The 19,903-nt window shown below is 39.6% G+C and overlaps 1 protein-coding gene across 5 annotated transcripts in view; it reads left to right on the plus strand.

The window, feature by feature from the left end:
• The first annotated feature begins 13,099 nt into the window (after positions 1–13,099).
• The window catches only part of Grm7 (glutamate metabotropic receptor 7), a 996,496-nt gene continuing 989,692 nt past the window's right edge, over positions 13,100–19,903 (plus strand). For 3 of the 5 annotated variants that reach the window (XR_015439508.1, XM_087182048.1, XM_087182049.1), the window contains exon 1: positions 13,100–13,980. Coding sequence is in view for 4 of the 5 variants with exons in the window: in XM_087182048.1 (XP_087038174.1) it covers positions 13,462–13,980 (519 nt within the window). In the remaining variant the exon portion in view is untranslated. The remainder of the gene's footprint in view (positions 13,981–19,903) is intronic. The other 2 variants (XM_004854246.4, XM_013075649.3) reach the window with 1 other exon arrangement.

Genomic DNA, 19,903 nt, shown 5'->3' on the forward strand with positions numbered 1-19,903 from the left:
ACAAATTATCACACAGTTTTGGCTTATAGCATGAATCATTTATCTCACACTTTTGTAGGTCGTAAGTATGAGAAATTCTGCTAGGTTCTGGGAGCTCTCACAGGCTGATGTCAAGTTATCCACCAGACTGAGCTCCTACTGGAGGCTCTGGGGAAGAATCCACTTTTAGGCTTCTCTAGGTTATTAGTAGACATCAGCTCCTTGAAAAGGTAGGACTATTTAGCAAGTGTTAATTGAGTACAATGGATGCCATGTACCAGGGATACAACAAGAAACAAAACAGAGTGGGGAAAAAATAAGAACCAAGATACATTATGTAAATGTTGGGTTATGCAAGAATTTCCCATGCTGAACTAACTGATTCTGAAATTCAGATGGCCAAATTTAGGATCCCTAATGACCCCATTCATTACAGAGACAATCAAAAAGTGGTCATAGACCACAGAGAGGTTCCCAGGAAAATTCATTTCAATCTCAGATTTGGATCCTATAAAGAAGGACACAATTACGAAAATAATCATCATTTTCACATGAATACTCCCAAATACTTTATATGAACTATTTAAAAGAAGAAGTAATTGACTGGGAAACTCTAAGGAAAATATTATGTAAGATGAAAAGGAGTTTAATAAAGTGAAAAAATACACATGAAAAACCTCAATTTTCAATAAAATAAAAAAACAAATAAAAAAAAGGTAGGACTAGTATCGCTGACTCCCTGCTGGTTATTCTACTGGGGGCAGCTAGATCCTAGGGCTAATCTCAGAGCCTTCCATATGGTCTTCTCCTCAACAAAGGATATTTTCACATTTCAAATATGTTTTCCACTTTTGCAACCAAAGAAAGTCTCTGTACAAGAGCTCATGTGATTAGGTTAAATTCACTATGTAATCTCTTTACCTTTAAGTCACCTGATTAATTAATTACATCTCCACAAGCCCTTTTGCCATGGAATGTAATAGACTATGGGGGTAATTTTAATATTCTGTTCCTCGTGCTGTTTTATTGTATTTATGTGCTAATTCTAAAATCTTTTATGCCCATATCTATTTTTATTGACTAACTTTTCTCTAGCTTATAATTTTCACTGGAATTTATACTGTGTAAATGTAACTTATTTAAGTGTCTGTATTATATTATCTTTAAAATTGTTGAATTTTCTTTTGGCAGGCATAAGTAATGCACAGAGCATCTTGATCTTGCCTAGACTTGTTTCTAACACATTTTGGAGTGAATAGCTAGCCCTTCCTTTGAAGTGCATCCTTCTGGCCTCTCTTATAATTGCTTGAGTGCTCAACAAGGTCTCTACCTTCTGGAGAGTGACAATTCCAATAAATCCCAGGCCTGTGTGAACTCTGTTGCAATTCTCCAATTTTTTGTTCTGTTTTTGTTGTCCTCATCCTGTGATTTCACATTAGTGAATCATCAGCTAAACATCAAAGAATCCCTTTGTGTGAGTCTATTGTGTGTAGGGTGTGGTGTGTGTTTCTTTCTTGTCTTTTATACTTCTCTCTGCAGATGATAACTTCCTCATTTCTGTATTTGTCAGTTTCCCCACTGGTGAGGAAAAAAGCTCTGACAACCCCAACTTAGAGGAGAAAATTTAATTTGGTTCATAGCTGCAAAGGTTTAAACTCATGGTTGGGTTGTGTTAAGGCAGAAACCTTGGGGAAGGGCATAATGGTAAAGGAAAGCAGGACACAGGGGAATGAATAATGGCATAGAGAAAGGGACCAGGGACCAGACATAGTCCCCATGGTCACACCTCCATGATATCCAACACACCTAGATGTGTGCTTTCATGGCTCTGAAGCCAATCGAGGATTAACTCTTATAGCTTCCTTGTGTTCTGATCTGTATTTTTAAATTAATTTATTTCCCATACTTGGCTTGGGTCAAAAACTGGTACCAGGCAAATAGTCATGATACTCACATGGCTCCAGTAACTTATTCCTGTTCCTTGTGGATCATAGTCCTGAGCTGCTGCTTACCAAATATCCCATGAGAGCCATTTCCTATAGTTATTCTCTTTTTTCTAATGACTGGAAACAAGCGAGAGGGAAATTATGGGGCTAATTAGTCCATCATGGCTAGAAGCAAAGGTCCACAACTGAGAGTGATTGGGTTAACACATGCTTACAACAGCTTGGCTGCTGCCATTTCCCACAAAAAAGAGGTTAGATCCCAATTCTTCTTGTTTAGAGATAACTATTTATTGTGAGGGTGAGTATGGGAGTGGGAGCTGAAGGATTTAAGAATGAAAATCACTGTAGAAGGCCAGGGATTTAGCTCAGTGGCACTGCCCCTGCCTTGCAAGCTCAATGTCTTGAGTTCAATTTCTGGTACCAAAAAAAAAAAAATCACTGTAGAAAAAGGACTTTTATGGCTAAGATATTAGCATCAACTTTTTATATATTAATTTCAATGAAGATAGGAAAATTAAAAATTGGGCCAAAATACAAAGAATCAAAACTTATAAAAAACATGCACATTTAATTTAAGGAATATTGTTTGAATCTTAAAAGAGGTATGAATATTAAACAGTGTGATAGATATTCTCCTAGATTTAAAAATCCTCTCAAGAAGAAATATTCAGTACTTTGAACATTTAGAAAACAGATCCATAATGTTTCAGTTAACTGTGTTGAAGTACATAAAGCTCATTTGAAAAGCCAAATTTAGACATTGTGAAAAGAAGGCTATTATAAAATCTCAAGTACTCGGTTAACATTTACTGAGTCAAGTCATAACCAGGAAGGAAGATATCCCTTTGCTTCACTTCAGGTAAGGTGTTGAATTTGATTCAGGCAGATGTTGAAGTTGGCAGGTTCAAGGCTTTAGGCATGATTGGGAGAAGCATCTCAGTAAGCTACCACAGGACATGGAACAGGAAGACAGTCATAACAAAGAAAAGAGAGCTTGTTCAGGGCCTTAAGGTACAGTGAATGTATGTACAATCAAATGAAAACTTAGAGGTCTTGTAGAGAACAGACATACTTTTCCTTTTAGATAGACTGTTCATGTGATTCTGGGAAGGAAAAGAAAGCAACATTTGTATAACTGGGTACCTGTAGTTGACTGGCCAAAGCTTTAATTCCCAAGTGGAATTATTCTAGCAATGCCTGCACGAATAGCTCATCTTCTATTGCCACATAGAAAAGCAGCTGAGCATTAAAAGCATGGCTGCCAATAGATATGGGTGGGAACCCTGCTTCTGTATCCCCAGGTTAGAGGTCACAGTGATTAAACCAAAGACTTTTGAGATAAAACTTCTGAGTTTAAATCTGAACTCTGGTGCTTCCTGGCTGTATGACTTTTGCTTTTGCAAATTTTAGTTTTGGCTCAAATTTTATTGGAAAAATAAGTATGATGATGATAATGTCTCATTTTATATACTGGAAATTAAAGAAATCTTCAATTTACTATGCAAAATTAAATGAATCAACACATATAAATCATTGCAAGAGTGCCTGCGTCCTCCAAATAAAGATAATAATAATAGAAACACTTTTATAGATTCAGTGCAGGTGTTAAATGAAGTTCAGCCTATCAAGTTCCCATTTCCATGCCTAATACACAGTAAATGTTCAGTAATTAGAATAAGCAGCATACATTGATCAGAGTAAGTCAAGAAATACAAGAGATTCAATCATGAGGTTCAAATGCCTCCATTACTCATAAGTAAGCACATCTCAAACATGCAAGGATCATGTGCTCTGATTCTAAAAATAGAGAAAACTGTACTACTTTGAATTACTACTGACTTTATGTGTAAATATCACATTGTCTCTATGGTGTAAGAAACTAAAAATGAAAATAGGGACCAAAACATACAATAGAAAATGTGAAATAAGAAAAAAACAATTATTCAATAGGAAAGGAAAACTACAGGGGGGAAGGAAGGAATGAAAAAGAAAAAAATGAGAAAAGAAGGAAAAACTGGGAACAGGATGTTTGTAAATAAAGAAGGGGAAAAAGGGTTGAAAGGAGGGGCAGGAATGGGAGGAACTGGAATCAAGATAATCATGTAAATGTACAAATTCCTTACAATGAATGTGATCATTATATAACTCTAAATTGCACCAATAAAATTAAAAATGAAAAAAGATCAGCTTCAAAAAAATAAATAACTACTGATTTTAAATAGGTGCAATATCTCATCCTACCTTACACACAAAAATATCTATACTCCTGCTGCATTTCTTGTCATGAGATGAACATAACAAATTGATGTTTTTTTGTTTTTATTTTTTATCATTAGTTTAGTTTATTGGTATAATTTAAATATAAAGATCATATTTATGGTATGGAATTTGTACCTGTATATTATATATCTTCTTATTTTTTTACCATTCCACTCTCCTCCTTCAACCTCTCTTGCCTTTCTTATTTACAAGAGATTTGTTTCCATTTTATCTTTTTTTTCTCATTTTTTTCCTTTTCCCTTCCTTCTTTTCCCTCCCTGGCTTTTCTATTTCACCTTCCCATTTGAACATTTTCTTCCTATTTCACAATATCTAATATACATTTTGGTACTTATTTACACTTTCAGTTTCTCACATCAGAGAAATAGTGTGATATTTACACATAGGTGTTTGAACTATTTCACTTAAGAGTATGGCCTCTAGGTGCATCTATTTAGCTATGAATATCTCAAGTTTGTCCTTCTTTATGGCTGAGTAGTACTCCATTGTATAAAAAACTGTCTTATTCATCAGGTGATGGGCATTTTGGTTGTTTTCAAGGTTTATCTATTACAAACTATTATGAACATGGGTGTGCATATGTCACTGTGGTAAGTATGATGCTTTTAATTCTTTTGAGAAGATACAAAAAAGGGGGACAGCTGGGTCAAATAGAAGCTCTAGTTTTAGTTTTGTGAGGAATCTCCATACCTATTTTCACAGTGGTTGAGCCAGTCTGTACTGCTACCAAAAGTGGAGAAGGGTTTGTTTTTCCTCACATCCCTGCCAGAATTTGTTATTGGTTGATTTCTTGATAACAGCCATTCTTTCTGGAGTGAGATGACATCTCAGCATTGTTTTCATTTGCATTTCTTGAATGACCAGTGATGTTCAACATTTTTTCATATATTTATTTGTCATTTGTACTTCTTCATCTGAGAAGTATATATTCATCTCAGATGCCCATTTGTGTATTCGGTCTTTAAATGTGTGTGTGGGGGGGGGTGATTTTTTTAGTTCTTTATATATTCTAGATATCTTTTTTTTTCCTGAGGAACACCTGGCAAAAATCTTTTCCTACACTGTTGGTTGTCTCTTTACTCTGTTGGTGGTTTCTTTTGCTATGCAAAAGCATATTAATATGAGGAGATCCCACTTGTTTTTTCTTTGTAATATTTCCATGCAATTGAGGTTTTGTTCATAAAGCCTTTGCCTATACCAGTGTCTTCAAGAGTTCCACCTATTCTCTCTTCCCATAAAATGAAATATTTAGGAATCAATCTAACAAAGGAAGTAAAAGATCTTTACATTGATAAACTACTCTGAAAAAGGAGATCAAAGAGAATAACAGGAAAGAATGGAAAGGAAAAATTATGAGAAAAGAAAAAATAATGGAAATGAAGTATGTAAATAGGGTAGGGTTTAGGGGTGAAGGGCGCACAGGTAATGGGGAAAAAATGAGAACCAAGATACATCATGTACAGGTACAAGCACCCATAGATAAATGTAAAGGTACTGTATACCTAAAATGTACCAATAAAAGAATTTAAGGAAAAAGAAAAAAGAAAATGGAAAGACATCCCTTTCTCATGGGTAGAAAGAACTAACATGGTAAAAATGACCATACTCCCAAAATTGGCATACAGATTTAATGCAATCCCAATCAAAATACTAATCAAGTACCTCACAGAGCTAGAGAAAACATTCTTAAAATTTATTTGGAACCAGAACAGACCTAGAATAGCAAAAACAATACTCGGCCACAAGAGCAAGCAGGGAACATCACAATCCCTGACTTGAAATTATACTACAGAGATACTGTGATAAAAATAACATGGTACTGGCAAACAAACAAACAAATGAATAAAACCAACAGACTCAAGGTTAAACGAAATAGAATAGAAGCTGCAGAAAGAATTCCAAACACAGTCACCTTAATTTGTACAAAGGGGCTAAACATCTTCACTGAAAGAAAGCCTCTTTAATAAATAGCCCTGGCAACACTAGCTTTCCACATGCTAAAGGCTAAAACTAGACCCATATCTCTCACCATGCACTAAAGAAATAAAAATAGATCAGAGATCTAAATATTAAAACAGAAACAAATTATTTTTATGACAGCTTAAAATTCCATTAGTTATATTCAATCCTTCCTAAATTTTTATTTTATTTTTATCATATCAATAATTTGAACAAATTGTAATTTACAGCTTGATATTATATTTCAAAGTCTGGTGTCATATCAAAAGCTAACTCTAAGATGGCTGTACTCTGCATTGTAATGTTTTAATCTTTCTATAATGTCACGGGAATCTAATAATCAGTGGCTATTTTTAATTTAATTTTCTTCTGACTTTAAGCAGTAATGATCTGAATCAACACTCTCAATTATGACAGACCTAATTCAAACAATCTTTAATAAAAAAGGTTGGGACATATTGGTAACAAAAGGGAATGTTGAAAGGCAAATGGAGCTATAGGTATGGCTAATCCCAGTGTCCCATAGGACCTTTTGAGGGCTCCACTTCTCTCTATCTTGGATCTACTTTCCTTTGTGGGTTAATTTTATTCTCTGACTAGCTTTCTTCATGTTCTAGAAAAGACAGCTTTTGGAAGCTTCATGACTTGATCTTCATATATAGGTAATCAATGGGAGTAAGTCTACCTTCTTTAAGGGTTAATACATCAAATATCAAGTCTTTTGCTATCATGAACTCATTAGCCTCCCCAGGGAAAGGGAGAGCTTAGTGCAGCCAATTCTAGGTGTGTGCCCACATCTTAGTTTGAGTAGGTGGGGCACTAGAATGGACAACTCTATCTCAATTTCTGGAGGACAAGAGTGGTGCATTCCCACAGGAATGGTCTCTGATTTACCAATATAGAAGGCACTGTAGGAACACTGAAGGTATTATAGGATAAGAGTGGGATATATGAATTTTCAGAGAGGGCTTGTCTAGAAACTATAAAGGAGGGCATATTTTTTTGCCTGTTAAGTATCTCAAAGCCAATTTGTTCTGATTCAAGGGTCTAGAAGTAACATCTTTATTTGTCTAAAAGGCTGGATAAAATATGATGGAGAGGGGAGATTCGTTTTTATCTGAAGAATCACTTTTTGTAACAGCAATTTGCCCAAAAGTTGTTTCATGCTCCTATCCATGTGGCAGGATAAGGAAATTTTCTCTCTCAACCCAGAAGAGAAATGAATAAAATCACCGTGATCTGGGAAGAAAGAAACTGAGGCGTTAGGACTCCTTTGGTCCTGGGATCAGACTTTTGCTTTTGGCTCTCGAATCTTTGCATCCAAAGTGGTCACGAGGATCTGAGAGATGACCCAAGGGAAGTCTCTGTGAATTGAGTGTGTTTGACAAGATGGCACATTCATTGAGCATCTACAGGCTGGAATTAAGAAACAAAAGTGCCAGGAAAAAGAGAGAATAAGGAAGGCAACCTAAAGAAGCAGAAACAAAAGGCAGTACCTTTATTTTTTTATTGGTACATGTTTACAGTATATAATGTTTACATTTCTTGTATGGGATTTTTCCTTTTTCCCCTCCCTCCATATCCTGATCCTCTTTTCATTTCATCTCTCTACTTCCTATTATCTGACTTTTATTTTGGTCTTTATTTATAATTTGAGTTTCTAATATAAGAGAAATCACGTGATATTTAAGCTTGTGTGTCTAACTTATTATTCTTAGGATTATGGTTTCAAGGTACATCCATTTTCCTGCAAATGATTCAAGTTACCTTTCTTTATGGCAGAATACTATTTCATTGTATATAAATACCACATTTTATTTATGCATTCATCTGTTGATAGACATATATGCTGATTCCAAGATTTAGCTATTATGAATTGTGCTGAAATAAACATGGGTATGCAAGTCTCAATATGTTGTATGATGTCTTTAACTCTTTGGAGAAGATATCTAGAAGGCAATCTTTGATAAACAATATTTTCTGGGTATCCATCTCCAGATCAATAAAAATAATGATAATAACAGTGATGTCTGTCAAATGTAGATATTTGGAAGATTAAATTAACACATACCATCCTTTAATAACAATTAACATGCATTTGGCTGGAAGTAACAAAATACTGAACTGAAATTATCCTAAACACTGAGATTTCTTAGCTTATATAATTGGAGATTACAAGCCAGATCCCCGCCATGGGTTTGATCTCAGGGTGGAAGGTACCTCTGTGTGTTGGCTTCATCTTCGGCATCTAGTGAAGCTGCTAGAGTAATCCAGGTCTTGCATTTACACAGAGTCATTCCAGAGGAAAAGACCCTAGGAGATAAACCCTGAAATCTTCATCGCACCTGTCTCTAGGTGCCACTGGCTTGCAACCCTAAATAAACTACAGGAAAGAAAGGTATGATTGGCAATTCCACCCCACCCTTCAAAGACTCTGGTATGAGTTTCTTTGTAAAATGGATGAGGATATGGTTGAATAGATGCTAATTAAATGACAATAGGTATGTACAACAAATAAATATGATACAAATGTATAAGGAGAAATAGTCTCTCCTAGAAAAAGGGATCCCATTCAGTTGTGCAAAGTGAATATGAAATAATGGTTAAAGTTATGGCTAAATTCATACATGAAGAATGAGCAAATAGTCAGAGTGCATTAGCAACTTGGCAGAAGTAGTTGCAATTAAAAACAATCAAGTCCATTACAAACTAGATTTAAATAAATAATGTGGAGATAAATAGTAAAAACATGTGTGTCCTATTTATTTCACTTAAGAGTATGGCCTCAATATGCATCCATTTAGCTATAAATGACTCTAGTTTCTCATTCTTTATGGCTGAGTAGTACTCCATTTTATTTAAAAAAAACCCACATCTTCTTAATCCAATTTCCAATTGATGGGAACTTGGGCTCTTTCTGAATAGTATCTCTAGTGTGAGAAACTGAAAGTGTAAATAAGGATGAAAATAATTAAAACAAATAACTGATAATTTGAAATAGGAAAAGGTCCAAATGGGTAAGGGTGGCAGAAGGGGAAGGGGAAAGGGAAGAAGGGAAAGGAAAAATTATGAGAAAGGAAAAAAAAAGGAAACAAAGTCTGTGTAAATAGGGAAGAGTGGTGGGTATGAAGGGCAGATAGGTAATGGGGGAGAAATAAGAACTAAGATACATCATGTTCAGGTATAAACACCCAATGATAAATGTAAATGTATTGTATACCTAAAATGTACCAATGAATATATAAATTTAAAAAATAAGCAAAAAAATAGTAAAAAAACTAAAGAAAATTAGATGATTAGAAAAACAAAATGGTAAAAATATGGGTTAAGACTAAGGTGTTAACTTTAATTAGATATTTTTATTAACCTCTAAGTGAGGATGGAAGGATAGCTACATAGAATCAAGCCTGTGAGCATACTTTATAATGCATAATGTGTGCTTTTGTGCCTAAAGCTAGATATTTCTCTAATTAAACCTGACACTGGAATAATGAATGGCTCAGTTTGACCAGAGTCAGACTTGATTGACAGTGCAAATTCTTAAAATATACATACATGTGTGTGTGTGTGTGTGTGTATATATACATATATATGTATTTTTACATACATCATCACTTATGAAAGATCAGATACTATGCACTGTGGCTAAATGGATACAGATGTAAAGATGAATGAGTTACTGTAGGTACTGAATGTATGATGCTTTGCTAGCTTTGCATTGATTTCCAGTTTCTTTTCTGAGAGATGTCACTTTGTATGCAGTGCATGCGGTGCTAGTGCCTGGCTTAATAAAAGAGGGGCATGCTTCTGACTGACCTCAAGCAACTGACAGAGGTGGCGGTGGTAGTGCTCACAGATATTGGTTCAGTAGTAAGCACTTGACTCCTGAAAGACCAAGTGAAGCTTTCACAAAAACTGATCAAATGCTTTAAGGTTACAATGTTTCAGGCTTACTAATTTGTCTAAAACAAACTTATTTCAAAATGCATTAATTATCCTGTAACTTCCAGAAATTGTGTACAGTGTCTAAGAGGACTGCAATTTATCTACCATCATTCTTGCTCTGCCCACTTTAGATCTTGGTCACTGTCAAAGACAGGCAGTGCAGGATAAACCAATTCTGATTCATTCAACATGAGCGATTCTTAGGTACAAAACACCATTCAAAACATTTTCCTAGATGAAAAGATAAATAATAGCCCTTACCCTCAAGGGTCTTACAACTTGCCAAGGGGAAAAAGACATGCACAGAATGACTGCAGCGCAAGGCAGACAATGAGGGCTGCCAGATGTTCAGGGAGAAGGAGAAAAGTGTGAAGAAAACACAGAACAGGCTGCCTTCCACAACCAGCCCAGAGACACTTACTGTGAAGTGAAAGTGGAAAAGAAGCAGCATTACTTGCTACTCACCTCTCTGCCTACTTTTTGTCACCAAGTTCCTAATAAGTACTCCAAAATTAGAAATTAGGTAAGTATATAGTCTTTCAAAAGCACCCTGAGGTTCTGGTCCTTTAAAACTAGAATCCGGATACTTGTGTCCCCAAATATGACTTTTTGTTGCTTCAGTGGCTTTTTTCCCTTGAAAATTAGGTGATGTGACCTTAACCAGATACGTATTCCAGCTGTGTCATGTTTTAAATCATGTGTGTTAAAAACAGGAGAATTAAAAGAGGGTCTTTTTTGCTTCAAACAGAAAGAGAAAACTAATAACTTAAAAAGTCCAGGGGCAATTCTTTAAGTACGACTAGATTCAGGAGCTCAAATGTTTTACCCCAAACATGTGTGTATGTACCTCTATTTACATATTTCTGTTACTTTGGCATTCAAATATCTCCCTGTTCCTGTGAAAGCCACTGGCATCGAATATGAACTTCATAGAATACCTTCAGTGTTATAGGATTGGCAGGAGAAAGCAGGAGCATCATGGAATAAGGTTATTCAAAATGTACATTCTTGAAGCAAGACCTCAAATCTAAAGGTGATTGACACATTGTGTTCACAAGTAGATTTACATATGAATTACAGCATGGTTTCCTGGACAGTGACAGTAAAATATTTTATTCTTTCAAAATTAGGGGAGTGTAACAATTTTCCAAAAGAGAAACACAAAATGTGTTGAGGAAGGGGGCCCGGTGTTTATGATTCCCACAGAGATAGCCCTCTGTGATTCTGGTAGCCCTTGGTCTTCACTCTGGCTGCCCCAGCAAAAATGCAAGGATCCTCCCTAAAGAGCTCAGGTTGTGCTCTAGGCTCATCCTTGAACTCAGCACTATAACCTGAAGGATCAGATGCTCTGACTATATTTCTTTCTTGATTATAGAAAGTGAGGTCAGTTCTCAAAACCACAGCATGATGCATATCCAAAAAGAAACTGACGGACTGTCCCCAGAAGTAGATGGAATAGATGTTAAACAAAAAATAAAACAAAAAGTCCACTGCAGCAGAAAATGTTGGTAATAATCTTTGGATAGCTTTTTGCTGGTTTCCTACACATAAAGAAACAGGCAATATTGCCCTAGAAAGAGCACCGTGGCCAAAGGGACATAGCCTATTTTAACGGAGGATTTGAGAATTAAAAGATAACTTGGAGAGCATCCAATTCAATCTCATCATTTTCCAGATGGGGAAACTTAAATCTAGTCAGAGAAACAAAAATGCCAATGGCACACAGGTATTTGCTGGTAAAGTTAACTGTCTTTTGCCTTCAAAAATGCAACAGTAATTTTCACCATCAATTAAAAAAAAAACTAGCCTTGTTTCTAATCCCCCCCCCCCCGTCGTCTCCATCCTCAAATCTCTGTTCCTGGAGCACTCCAACTGAAAACCTCAGCAAGAGTTGAATTAACTTTTTGAGTCTATCCTTACCCCCAAAACAGGAACATTAAATTCCTTTATATAGATATTAGAGACACTTGGTACTTTGATGGGCCAAGTTTGCCTAAGGCTGACAGCCTGGGGCATCTTTGATAAAGCCCTTTCTAGTTGCAGTTCAATCTTCTTTGGCATCCTGACTTTGCCCCCCCAAATTCCCAGCAGAGAAAAAAAGAGGCATTCCTAATCCAGAAGATGTCTTCGTGTTCCTCTTCCTCCTACCATAACTCTTTCCTGCTCCTTTCTTCCCGCAAAATCCTGTCACCAGCTCAGAAGCATATCTGGAACAGGTAGGAGGGAGCCTTACACCTGTCAGCACTCAGAAAGAAAGTGTGCTCTTCTGAGTTCAGAGCCGCTCCACCTCCTAAGAAATGGAAGAAAAGCACCTAGACCGAGGTTTCTGTCAAATCTGCCGGCCTGGCGACCACTGCCAGGTTAGCCGGCTCTGACACTAGGAACCCTGAAGACCAAGGGTGCAGTGAGTGTCCTCAGCTTCTGCTTCCCTCCAGCCAAGCCCAGAGCCTGGTCCTGGAGAAATCTTTGTGTAAAGGTTGTGTATGTCTTGAATCAGACTCGTATGTGTGTGTGTTGTGTGTGTGTGTGTGTGTGTGTGTGAAAAACTAGCATAGGCAGAGCAGATCAGGAGTAGACTGGGTTCTCCCTGTGCCTCTCTTTCCTGGATTTGCTCATCTCCTGACTCCCTCGCATTTTTCCTGAGCTAGTAGCCAAGGCTCCGGACCTAGGGATTGGGAACAGTCAGCACCAGACAGCCTTGCCTCATCCCAGGGCTGATGCCACCGGTCCTCCGTATGTGGGTGTGGGTTTAAAGTAGCAAGAGGCTTCCACAGTGAGTTGGGGGTAAGAGCTCCGCCCTCTCCCGCGACCTGAAAAAAATCCCTAGATTCCCCGGGGACCACGGAACTCCCATTGCGAGGCAACCTTGCTCTCCCCAGCCGCCCACCCATTTCCCCCCTTACCTCAGCACGCTGCCCCTCCCTGCGTGATGATGCAAACCAGTGGGGAGGGCGGCGCTGAGAAGGGTGGGGAGAACTGGAGAGCAGGCGAGGGAGGTAGGGAGGGAGTGGGAGGAGGAGGAGGAGGAGGAGAGGGAGCAGAACGACCATTTAAAGCGATAGCAATCCCTGCTCTCTCCCCAGTGCTGGGCTGGTGGAGAGCGCGAGCGGAGAGCCGGGCGGCGTGAGCTCGGCGCGCCGGCTGCAGAACCCTAGAGCGCAGGGCGCCCACGGCTGGCAGGCGCTGCGGGACACCCCCAACCCTCTGGCTGCCCCTTCGCGGGGGCCCCACCCTCGTGCCTGCAGAAGTCCTCGGGCTTTCCCGGAGGATCTCACTTGGAGGGGCCCGGACCTCAGCGAGCCTACCACCCCGCTTCCAGCGCCGCCGCCGCTAGACCCGCAGCCAGAGCAGCATGGTACAGCTGGGGAAGCTGCTCCGCGTCCTGACTTTGATGAAGTTCCCCTGCTGCGTGCTGGAAGTGCTCCTGTGCGCGCTGGCGGCGGCGGCGCGCGGCCAGGAGATGTACGCCCCGCACTCGATCCGGATCGAGGGGGATGTCACCCTCGGGGGGTTGTTCCCGGTGCACGCCAAGGGTCCCACCGGAGTGCCCTGCGGCGACATCAAGAGGGAGAACGGGATCCACAGGCTGGAAGCGATGCTCTACGCCCTGGACCAGATCAACAGTGATCCCAACCTGCTGCCCAACGTGACGCTGGGCGCTCGGATCCTGGACACTTGTTCCAGGGATACTTACGCGCTCGAACAGTCGCTCACTTTCGTCCAGGCGCTCATCCAGAAGGATACCTCCGATGTGCGCTGCACCAACGGCGAACCCCCCGTTTTCGTCAAGCCAGAGAAAGTAGTTGGAGTGATTGGGGCTTCGGGGAGTTCGGTCTCCATCATGGTAGCCAACATCCTGAGGCTTTTCCAGGTAGGGGGGCGCTCCCTTCGGGACGGAACACAAAGTGGCTCCCTGCGCTGGTAACCTTAAAACTGGCTTGGACTCCAGGGATGCGCAGTCAGGTCAGCCCTCCCGCGTTTCCACCCTGGAGGTCTAGCCCGATCCCTCCCACCCCACCCGAGGAGGTTCCTTCCCTGTTTGGTTTATTTCTCTTCCATCTCTCCCCTGTCCACGGGCCACTCCATCCGACTTGACATCCTGGATTTATGATCCCGTTTACAAGAAGCAATCTGCGAAAAACAAGGCGATGATTTAAATGGGTTTGCATTAGAGTGAAATATGGTCCGAAAACAGGCTTGTAAAAGTGCCCAGCTCCTAGGAGAACTGGTTAGGCGCATGGAATATGAAAGATGAGATGGTGCCTCAAACCGGGCATTTCTCAACTCCCCGGCTTCGCACCCATAAGCCGCAGGAGACCTCAACTCCTTTGGAGAATTTCGAGAGGACAGAAGGAGGCACTTCTTAAACTGAGGGGTCAGTTTTAACGTGGATGTGGACATTAATTGCCCACCTCTGGGTTGGATTTCTGAACGGTAGAGCTAGGAGCCAGAGGGACCAGGACCCTGACCAGAAGGGGAAATGCCATCCGCAGACTTGACCCTTACCCCATGGGTTTTCTCCAGGCAATTTTTTGCACCTTGTAAATTGCATTTGCAGTCCGGCCACGAGCAGGAGCCGAACTATCAGTTTCTACTCTTGCTACTTCAGACCTCAGCCCAGAGATGAGCTCATGCTAACTGCAAAACAGAAATCGCTTTCACTGCCCCCCCCAGCCCCCTCGCCCTCCACCTCCGTTACGGAGCCAGCCGAAGCCCACAAACCCCAGTCCTCCCATCTGAGCTCCAAGGATAATAATTTTTCAGAGCTAGGCAAGAAGACTCTTGGGGCAGTGGTGTGCGCTGCGCAGGGCCCCGCGGATTTTCTCCTCCGGTTCGGTTCCGGGGTTTCAGAGGGCCAAGGCAGAAGTGGGGTAAAGGCAAATCCGGACTGAGGAGAGATGGGTTCTACCGCAGGCTCTCTTGCCTTTTTCCCCTACAACCCCTGCCCCATGGCCCCTGTGCTGCAATGGGTATAAATGGATGGTTTGAGGGTTCAGAAATTTTCAGGGTCTCTGAAATAGGGGGTTCCCTTGTTCGTGTTTCTTCTCCATGTGTCTCTCTTTTTCTGTTTCCTTGTTATTCTCCCCTTTTTTCCTCCCTTTCATCTTCTGCCTCCTTTCTCCCTCTCTATCGTGATTCATCTCCACTGGAGACCCCTCTTTCCCCTGAATGACTCTCTCTCCTCAGCAGTACCCTAGATGCTTGGGGGTACTACCACACTTTAAGAATTGGCTCCCTCTCCAGTGCTTTCCCTTAGGGTGTGGGTTTCAAACGGGGATCCTTTTGAGTCTTGGGTCAGCAACGCCTCCAGGAGAGCAAAGTTTGTGTTCAGGGAGGTGTGCTTATCCAAGGCTACACCTAGTATGACCCCTCTAAAGCTCTGAGCATCCCTGCCAACTCCGGAATGTGCCCGCATAGGGACCTCTAGATGTTTGCAATCCTGTAAGTGCTTTGATGGTTGACTTCTTTCTGGGTTACTTGCTATCAGGAAGAGCCTGAGGTTTGTAATCAAAATCTAGATGCACTTCCTTTTTGAGCTCAAAGCTGGGCAACTTGAGGGGCACTGCTGCAGAAAGGATGAGGTCAGAGACAGCACCTGAGAATCAGTTGGGAATTTGGACAATTTCCAGCATTTCCCTCAGAACCCTAGGGGTGGACTGGAAGGTATATTTTGTGTTTAGCATTTTGAAATGATTTTGCTGCCTTTTCCTCTCTTCACTCAAAGCATAAGCATTACTGCAGATGGGCCTGTCTATCTGAAAAAAAGAGTGAAATGCTGAAGTCTCCCAAGCAATTGCAGATTAGGCTCAGGGACTGTGCTTGCTGAGAAAAGATTCCAGGGGGAGCTGATGCCTCCTCTGATGTTTGAATCTGAGGCAACTCGAAACAAATGGCTGGTTCTCCCATTCCCTGAGCTGGGGAGGAAAGGAACTGAATGCCAGTGTGAGCAGTGTGGGTTGGGAAAAAAACATTCAGAGAAAACACTGTCATTTTCGTTTAATTTGCAAATTGCAGCGATTCATGTTGGATTGAACAGCTGAGGGAAAAAAGAGCCCCCAGTTTTCACCTGCGTTTGTTGCGAACAGACTGATAGGAGGATAGTACCAACTTGTAGCTTTTGCTGCTGCTGGCACTATAATGGTTGGTATGCCATCCTGGTTAACCACTGCCAACGTTCAAGTATTTATATACATCTTCCAGTGGCCTTGTTTTGTGTGTGATTTTAGAAGCTCCAGGCATACAAGTTCAACTCCTAGTTCTCCAGCTTCTATCAGTGTGCAAAATCAGGAGAGGGTAATGGCACACAGACTCATTTTTCATAGGCATGATCAACTAGGGGGAGAGAAAAAGAAGGGTAGTTCACTCTACTCCCTGATTTCATCATTCTGCTCAATTAAAATTGTCCTATATAAAATAAACTCCTCCAAATGATTAAATTCTGAGCTTTACAGTGATTTGACTTTTCTTTTTCTCTCTGATCCCTGTGGATTGCTGTGGGGATGGTGCCAAACTGAACACTTGAGATATAACTGCACAGAGAGATAATCCTCTAGCCTGGGGGAAAATACTTAAGTACTAAAATGGGGATTGCTGAGTGCTAGGGGTAAGTAGGGAGAAATGGGATAGTAACAGATGTAACCAATTTGGTTGCTTCCAGGAAAACCTGGGATGAAGTTCCCCCCCTGAAAATGAGGACCTAGGCTAGAATGACTACTTAGATGCAAATAATATCTTCAACTTGGAATTCTCATTTGCCTGCTGGTGTACCAGGCCCCAGATAGGAGCTGAACAACTCTTCTTGTTCTTCTCTATAACCACACTGAAGAGTTTAGTAAATGACAGGCAGGAATCATATCCAGTGGGTCTTTCAAATCCAGGAATTTGAGGCTAATGAAATTATCCTGTGGTCAGGGCTCTGCCAACTAGAATTAAATCATAGCCACTGCCCTGAAATACATGTTCAACCTCAAAGAAGCATCAGGGAGGAATTTCTGGAGATTTGTTTCTGAACCTGTGCAAAATAATACTCTCCTAATGCTAAGAAAGATTAAATATAAATTAATATTGACTATGAGTAACATATTTTAAAAAAATAATCACAGAGTGGGGATGGCTTGCAGTGGAGAGGTTATATAATATGGTGACGAAAAAATGTATCTCTAATGACCTACTGGTTATGGATAATCAGATATATGTTTTTAGTGGAAAGTATTGGGAATATTTTCATCCAAGGCTTTTCTGTTACAGACTGGAGAGCAAACACTCTTGACAATATAAATTACTTTTGCTACATCTCGATTGTAAATGAAAGCTATTTCACATGTAGTGACATGGTCTAGGCTATAGACTTGGAATTGGATGGCATCTGTTCCACTTGCTTTTTACCCAAAAATAACTAGATTGAAAAAAAAAGCACCCTTATTGGATTATAATGCAAATTTCAGCCTGTAGACCTTGTAAAATAAGTAAAGTACATCTGTAAAGTTGTCAGTATTTCTCTCCCATTCATTGAAACTTGAATATAATCTCAAACTTTGGGGACAATATTTTACATATAAGTGCCTAGACTTTTCTTGCCTTTCTCCCTGCCCCTTCAACCTTATGTAATGGAATAGAATTTGGCTCATAGGGTAATATGGTATTACTATAGTGGTGAATTTTTTAAAGCAATTCTAACCTACACTTTTTAAATTGCATAAATATAGGTATCACTGCCACTTGGAATAATCTCTATAACAATCTCTGCCTCCACATTTACTGTGTTTCAGGAAATTTACCTAACAGATGGTGAGTGGGAAATTTTTAAAGGGGCATTTTTTCAAAGAGCAGAGAGAGAAGGAATGAACACAAGTGCATACTATATTTGAAGATGCCCTCGAATGTATTTTATGTATACACAAGCCATGTAATTTGGATGTTTTTGGGCATTTTTCTTTTCAATAATAATTGACACAATGGTTGTGTTCAACTTCACAAACACTTGGAGTTTAACCAATTACAAGTGCTCTATTTTCTACATGAATACATGTTGGATTTAAAAGACCTAGGTGCATTACCTGTGTGCTAATCTTTTAATCTTGTCACTTACACACTAAATTATAGTTAATAAATCACTTCACCTTCTTTTCTCATCTAATTTTTGTCTTTAAAAATGTGCTTACTAAAAATGTCATTTTTTTCCTTCTGTTTTTGGTTTTTGTTGCTTTGGCTTGGAGAAAACCTGCTCTTGTCAAAACTCCATGATATTGTATCTCAAGTTCCCAATTTGAATTTTCAGTGAGTTTGAGAGAACTTTTACAAGTTTGTTTTTTTTTTTTCCTTTTTCTTTTCTATTTCTTTTTCTCTTGGTCATTAATAGTTAGTTAATTTCCCATGTTCATGTTTTATCCTTATTCTTTTGTTATTTCGCTCCTTAATTGTATATATTAAGGTTGGTAGCAGGGAAAATGACCTCTGAGGTTAACTTCCTGCATGATCATAGCACACAGGGCATTGTGGAGGAACTGTGGAGTTTACAGAGCAGCTGTTGCCTTTGTCTATCCAATGTCCTGTCCAGTCTCATACAATAGTGCTAGGCTTCTCTTTGGAGAAACTGCCAAATAATGACAGCTTGTCCATACCCCTGGCCCCAGGTCAAGCAAAGTGGGGAATTTGTTCAGTTGTGGGCACTAGACCTTGTCCAAACTAACCAGAATCCTCCTCAAGACATTTCTGCCGGAGATAAATAGGAAAGTTATATTCTCTCTGGGATTTTCTAAGCCCAGTGGCCATCCAACCCAAGGAGAGACTTTCTCCTAGCATAGAGTCATGCAGGGCTGAATGATAGAGAGTTGGAGCCCTGCTGATATGAAATTCTCAGAGCCCAATAGAGCTGCATATAGATGCATTCATGAAGTTTTTTTTAAAAATCATTTCACTATGTTGAGTTTGTTCACCACCTGCAATTTAAAACAACTGATGTCCTACATTAATATAATATTCACTGAATGACATTCACCAAGTGAAAAATAACATGATATTTTCTTTACAAACATAATCGTTATAGTCCCAGTTTGGAATATTCAAAAGTTTACTTTCTCCCTCCTCCTTTCAACATTTACTGTAATTACTTTAAGCATTTATGATTGCTTCTTTCCAATCTAGATGCAGTTGAGAGTGTAGATACTTTTGATGTAAACTGTCTGTTATAGGCCTCCTTTCTGGAAGCTTTGCAACCATACTGGGTTCCTTTCATCAAAGCAAATCTTTTGTTGCTATCCCCAGGGCACAGAGGCATGTTCACAGCATAATAGAGTACAAAGTATATTAAACTCCTGGGCCCCTGTACAGTAAGCAACAAGCTTGACTATTCTCCTGTCCTTTTGCTCTAAATAGGCAATAAAGAACAGTTGCAAATGCATTTTCCCAGCAACTAAAAGCCGCTATTTATGTGGAAATTTATGCAACATGTAATTGGGCTAATTAATTAATGGTTCTTTTGTGAATTATCACAATAAACGTATGTGTTGTCTACACTTAGAAAAATAGAAATAAAACTTTTCACAAGAAAATATATATCTGAGAAGAGTAGTATTGTGTCATAATTTTTAACAGTATGACACTTCCATGTTTGACAACTAACTTTTCAATTATATTTACTAGTAAATGTTTCTTAAATTATTATATTAAAAGATCAAATGCAAAATTACAATGATATGTGACATATATCACATTCAGTGAGAAGCTCTAATAGTAGGGATCATAAAAATAATTTGAATCTCCAGGATGAGCCACTGTGCCATATACTAAAAATA

The sequence above is a fragment of the Heterocephalus glaber genome, unplaced genomic scaffold, assembly GCF_053883595.1.
Source record: "Heterocephalus glaber isolate CG9 unplaced genomic scaffold, H.glaber_assembly_v1.0 deba00001472, whole genome shotgun sequence".
NCBI classification, from domain to species: Eukaryota; Metazoa; Chordata; class Mammalia; order Rodentia; family Bathyergidae; genus Heterocephalus; species Heterocephalus glaber.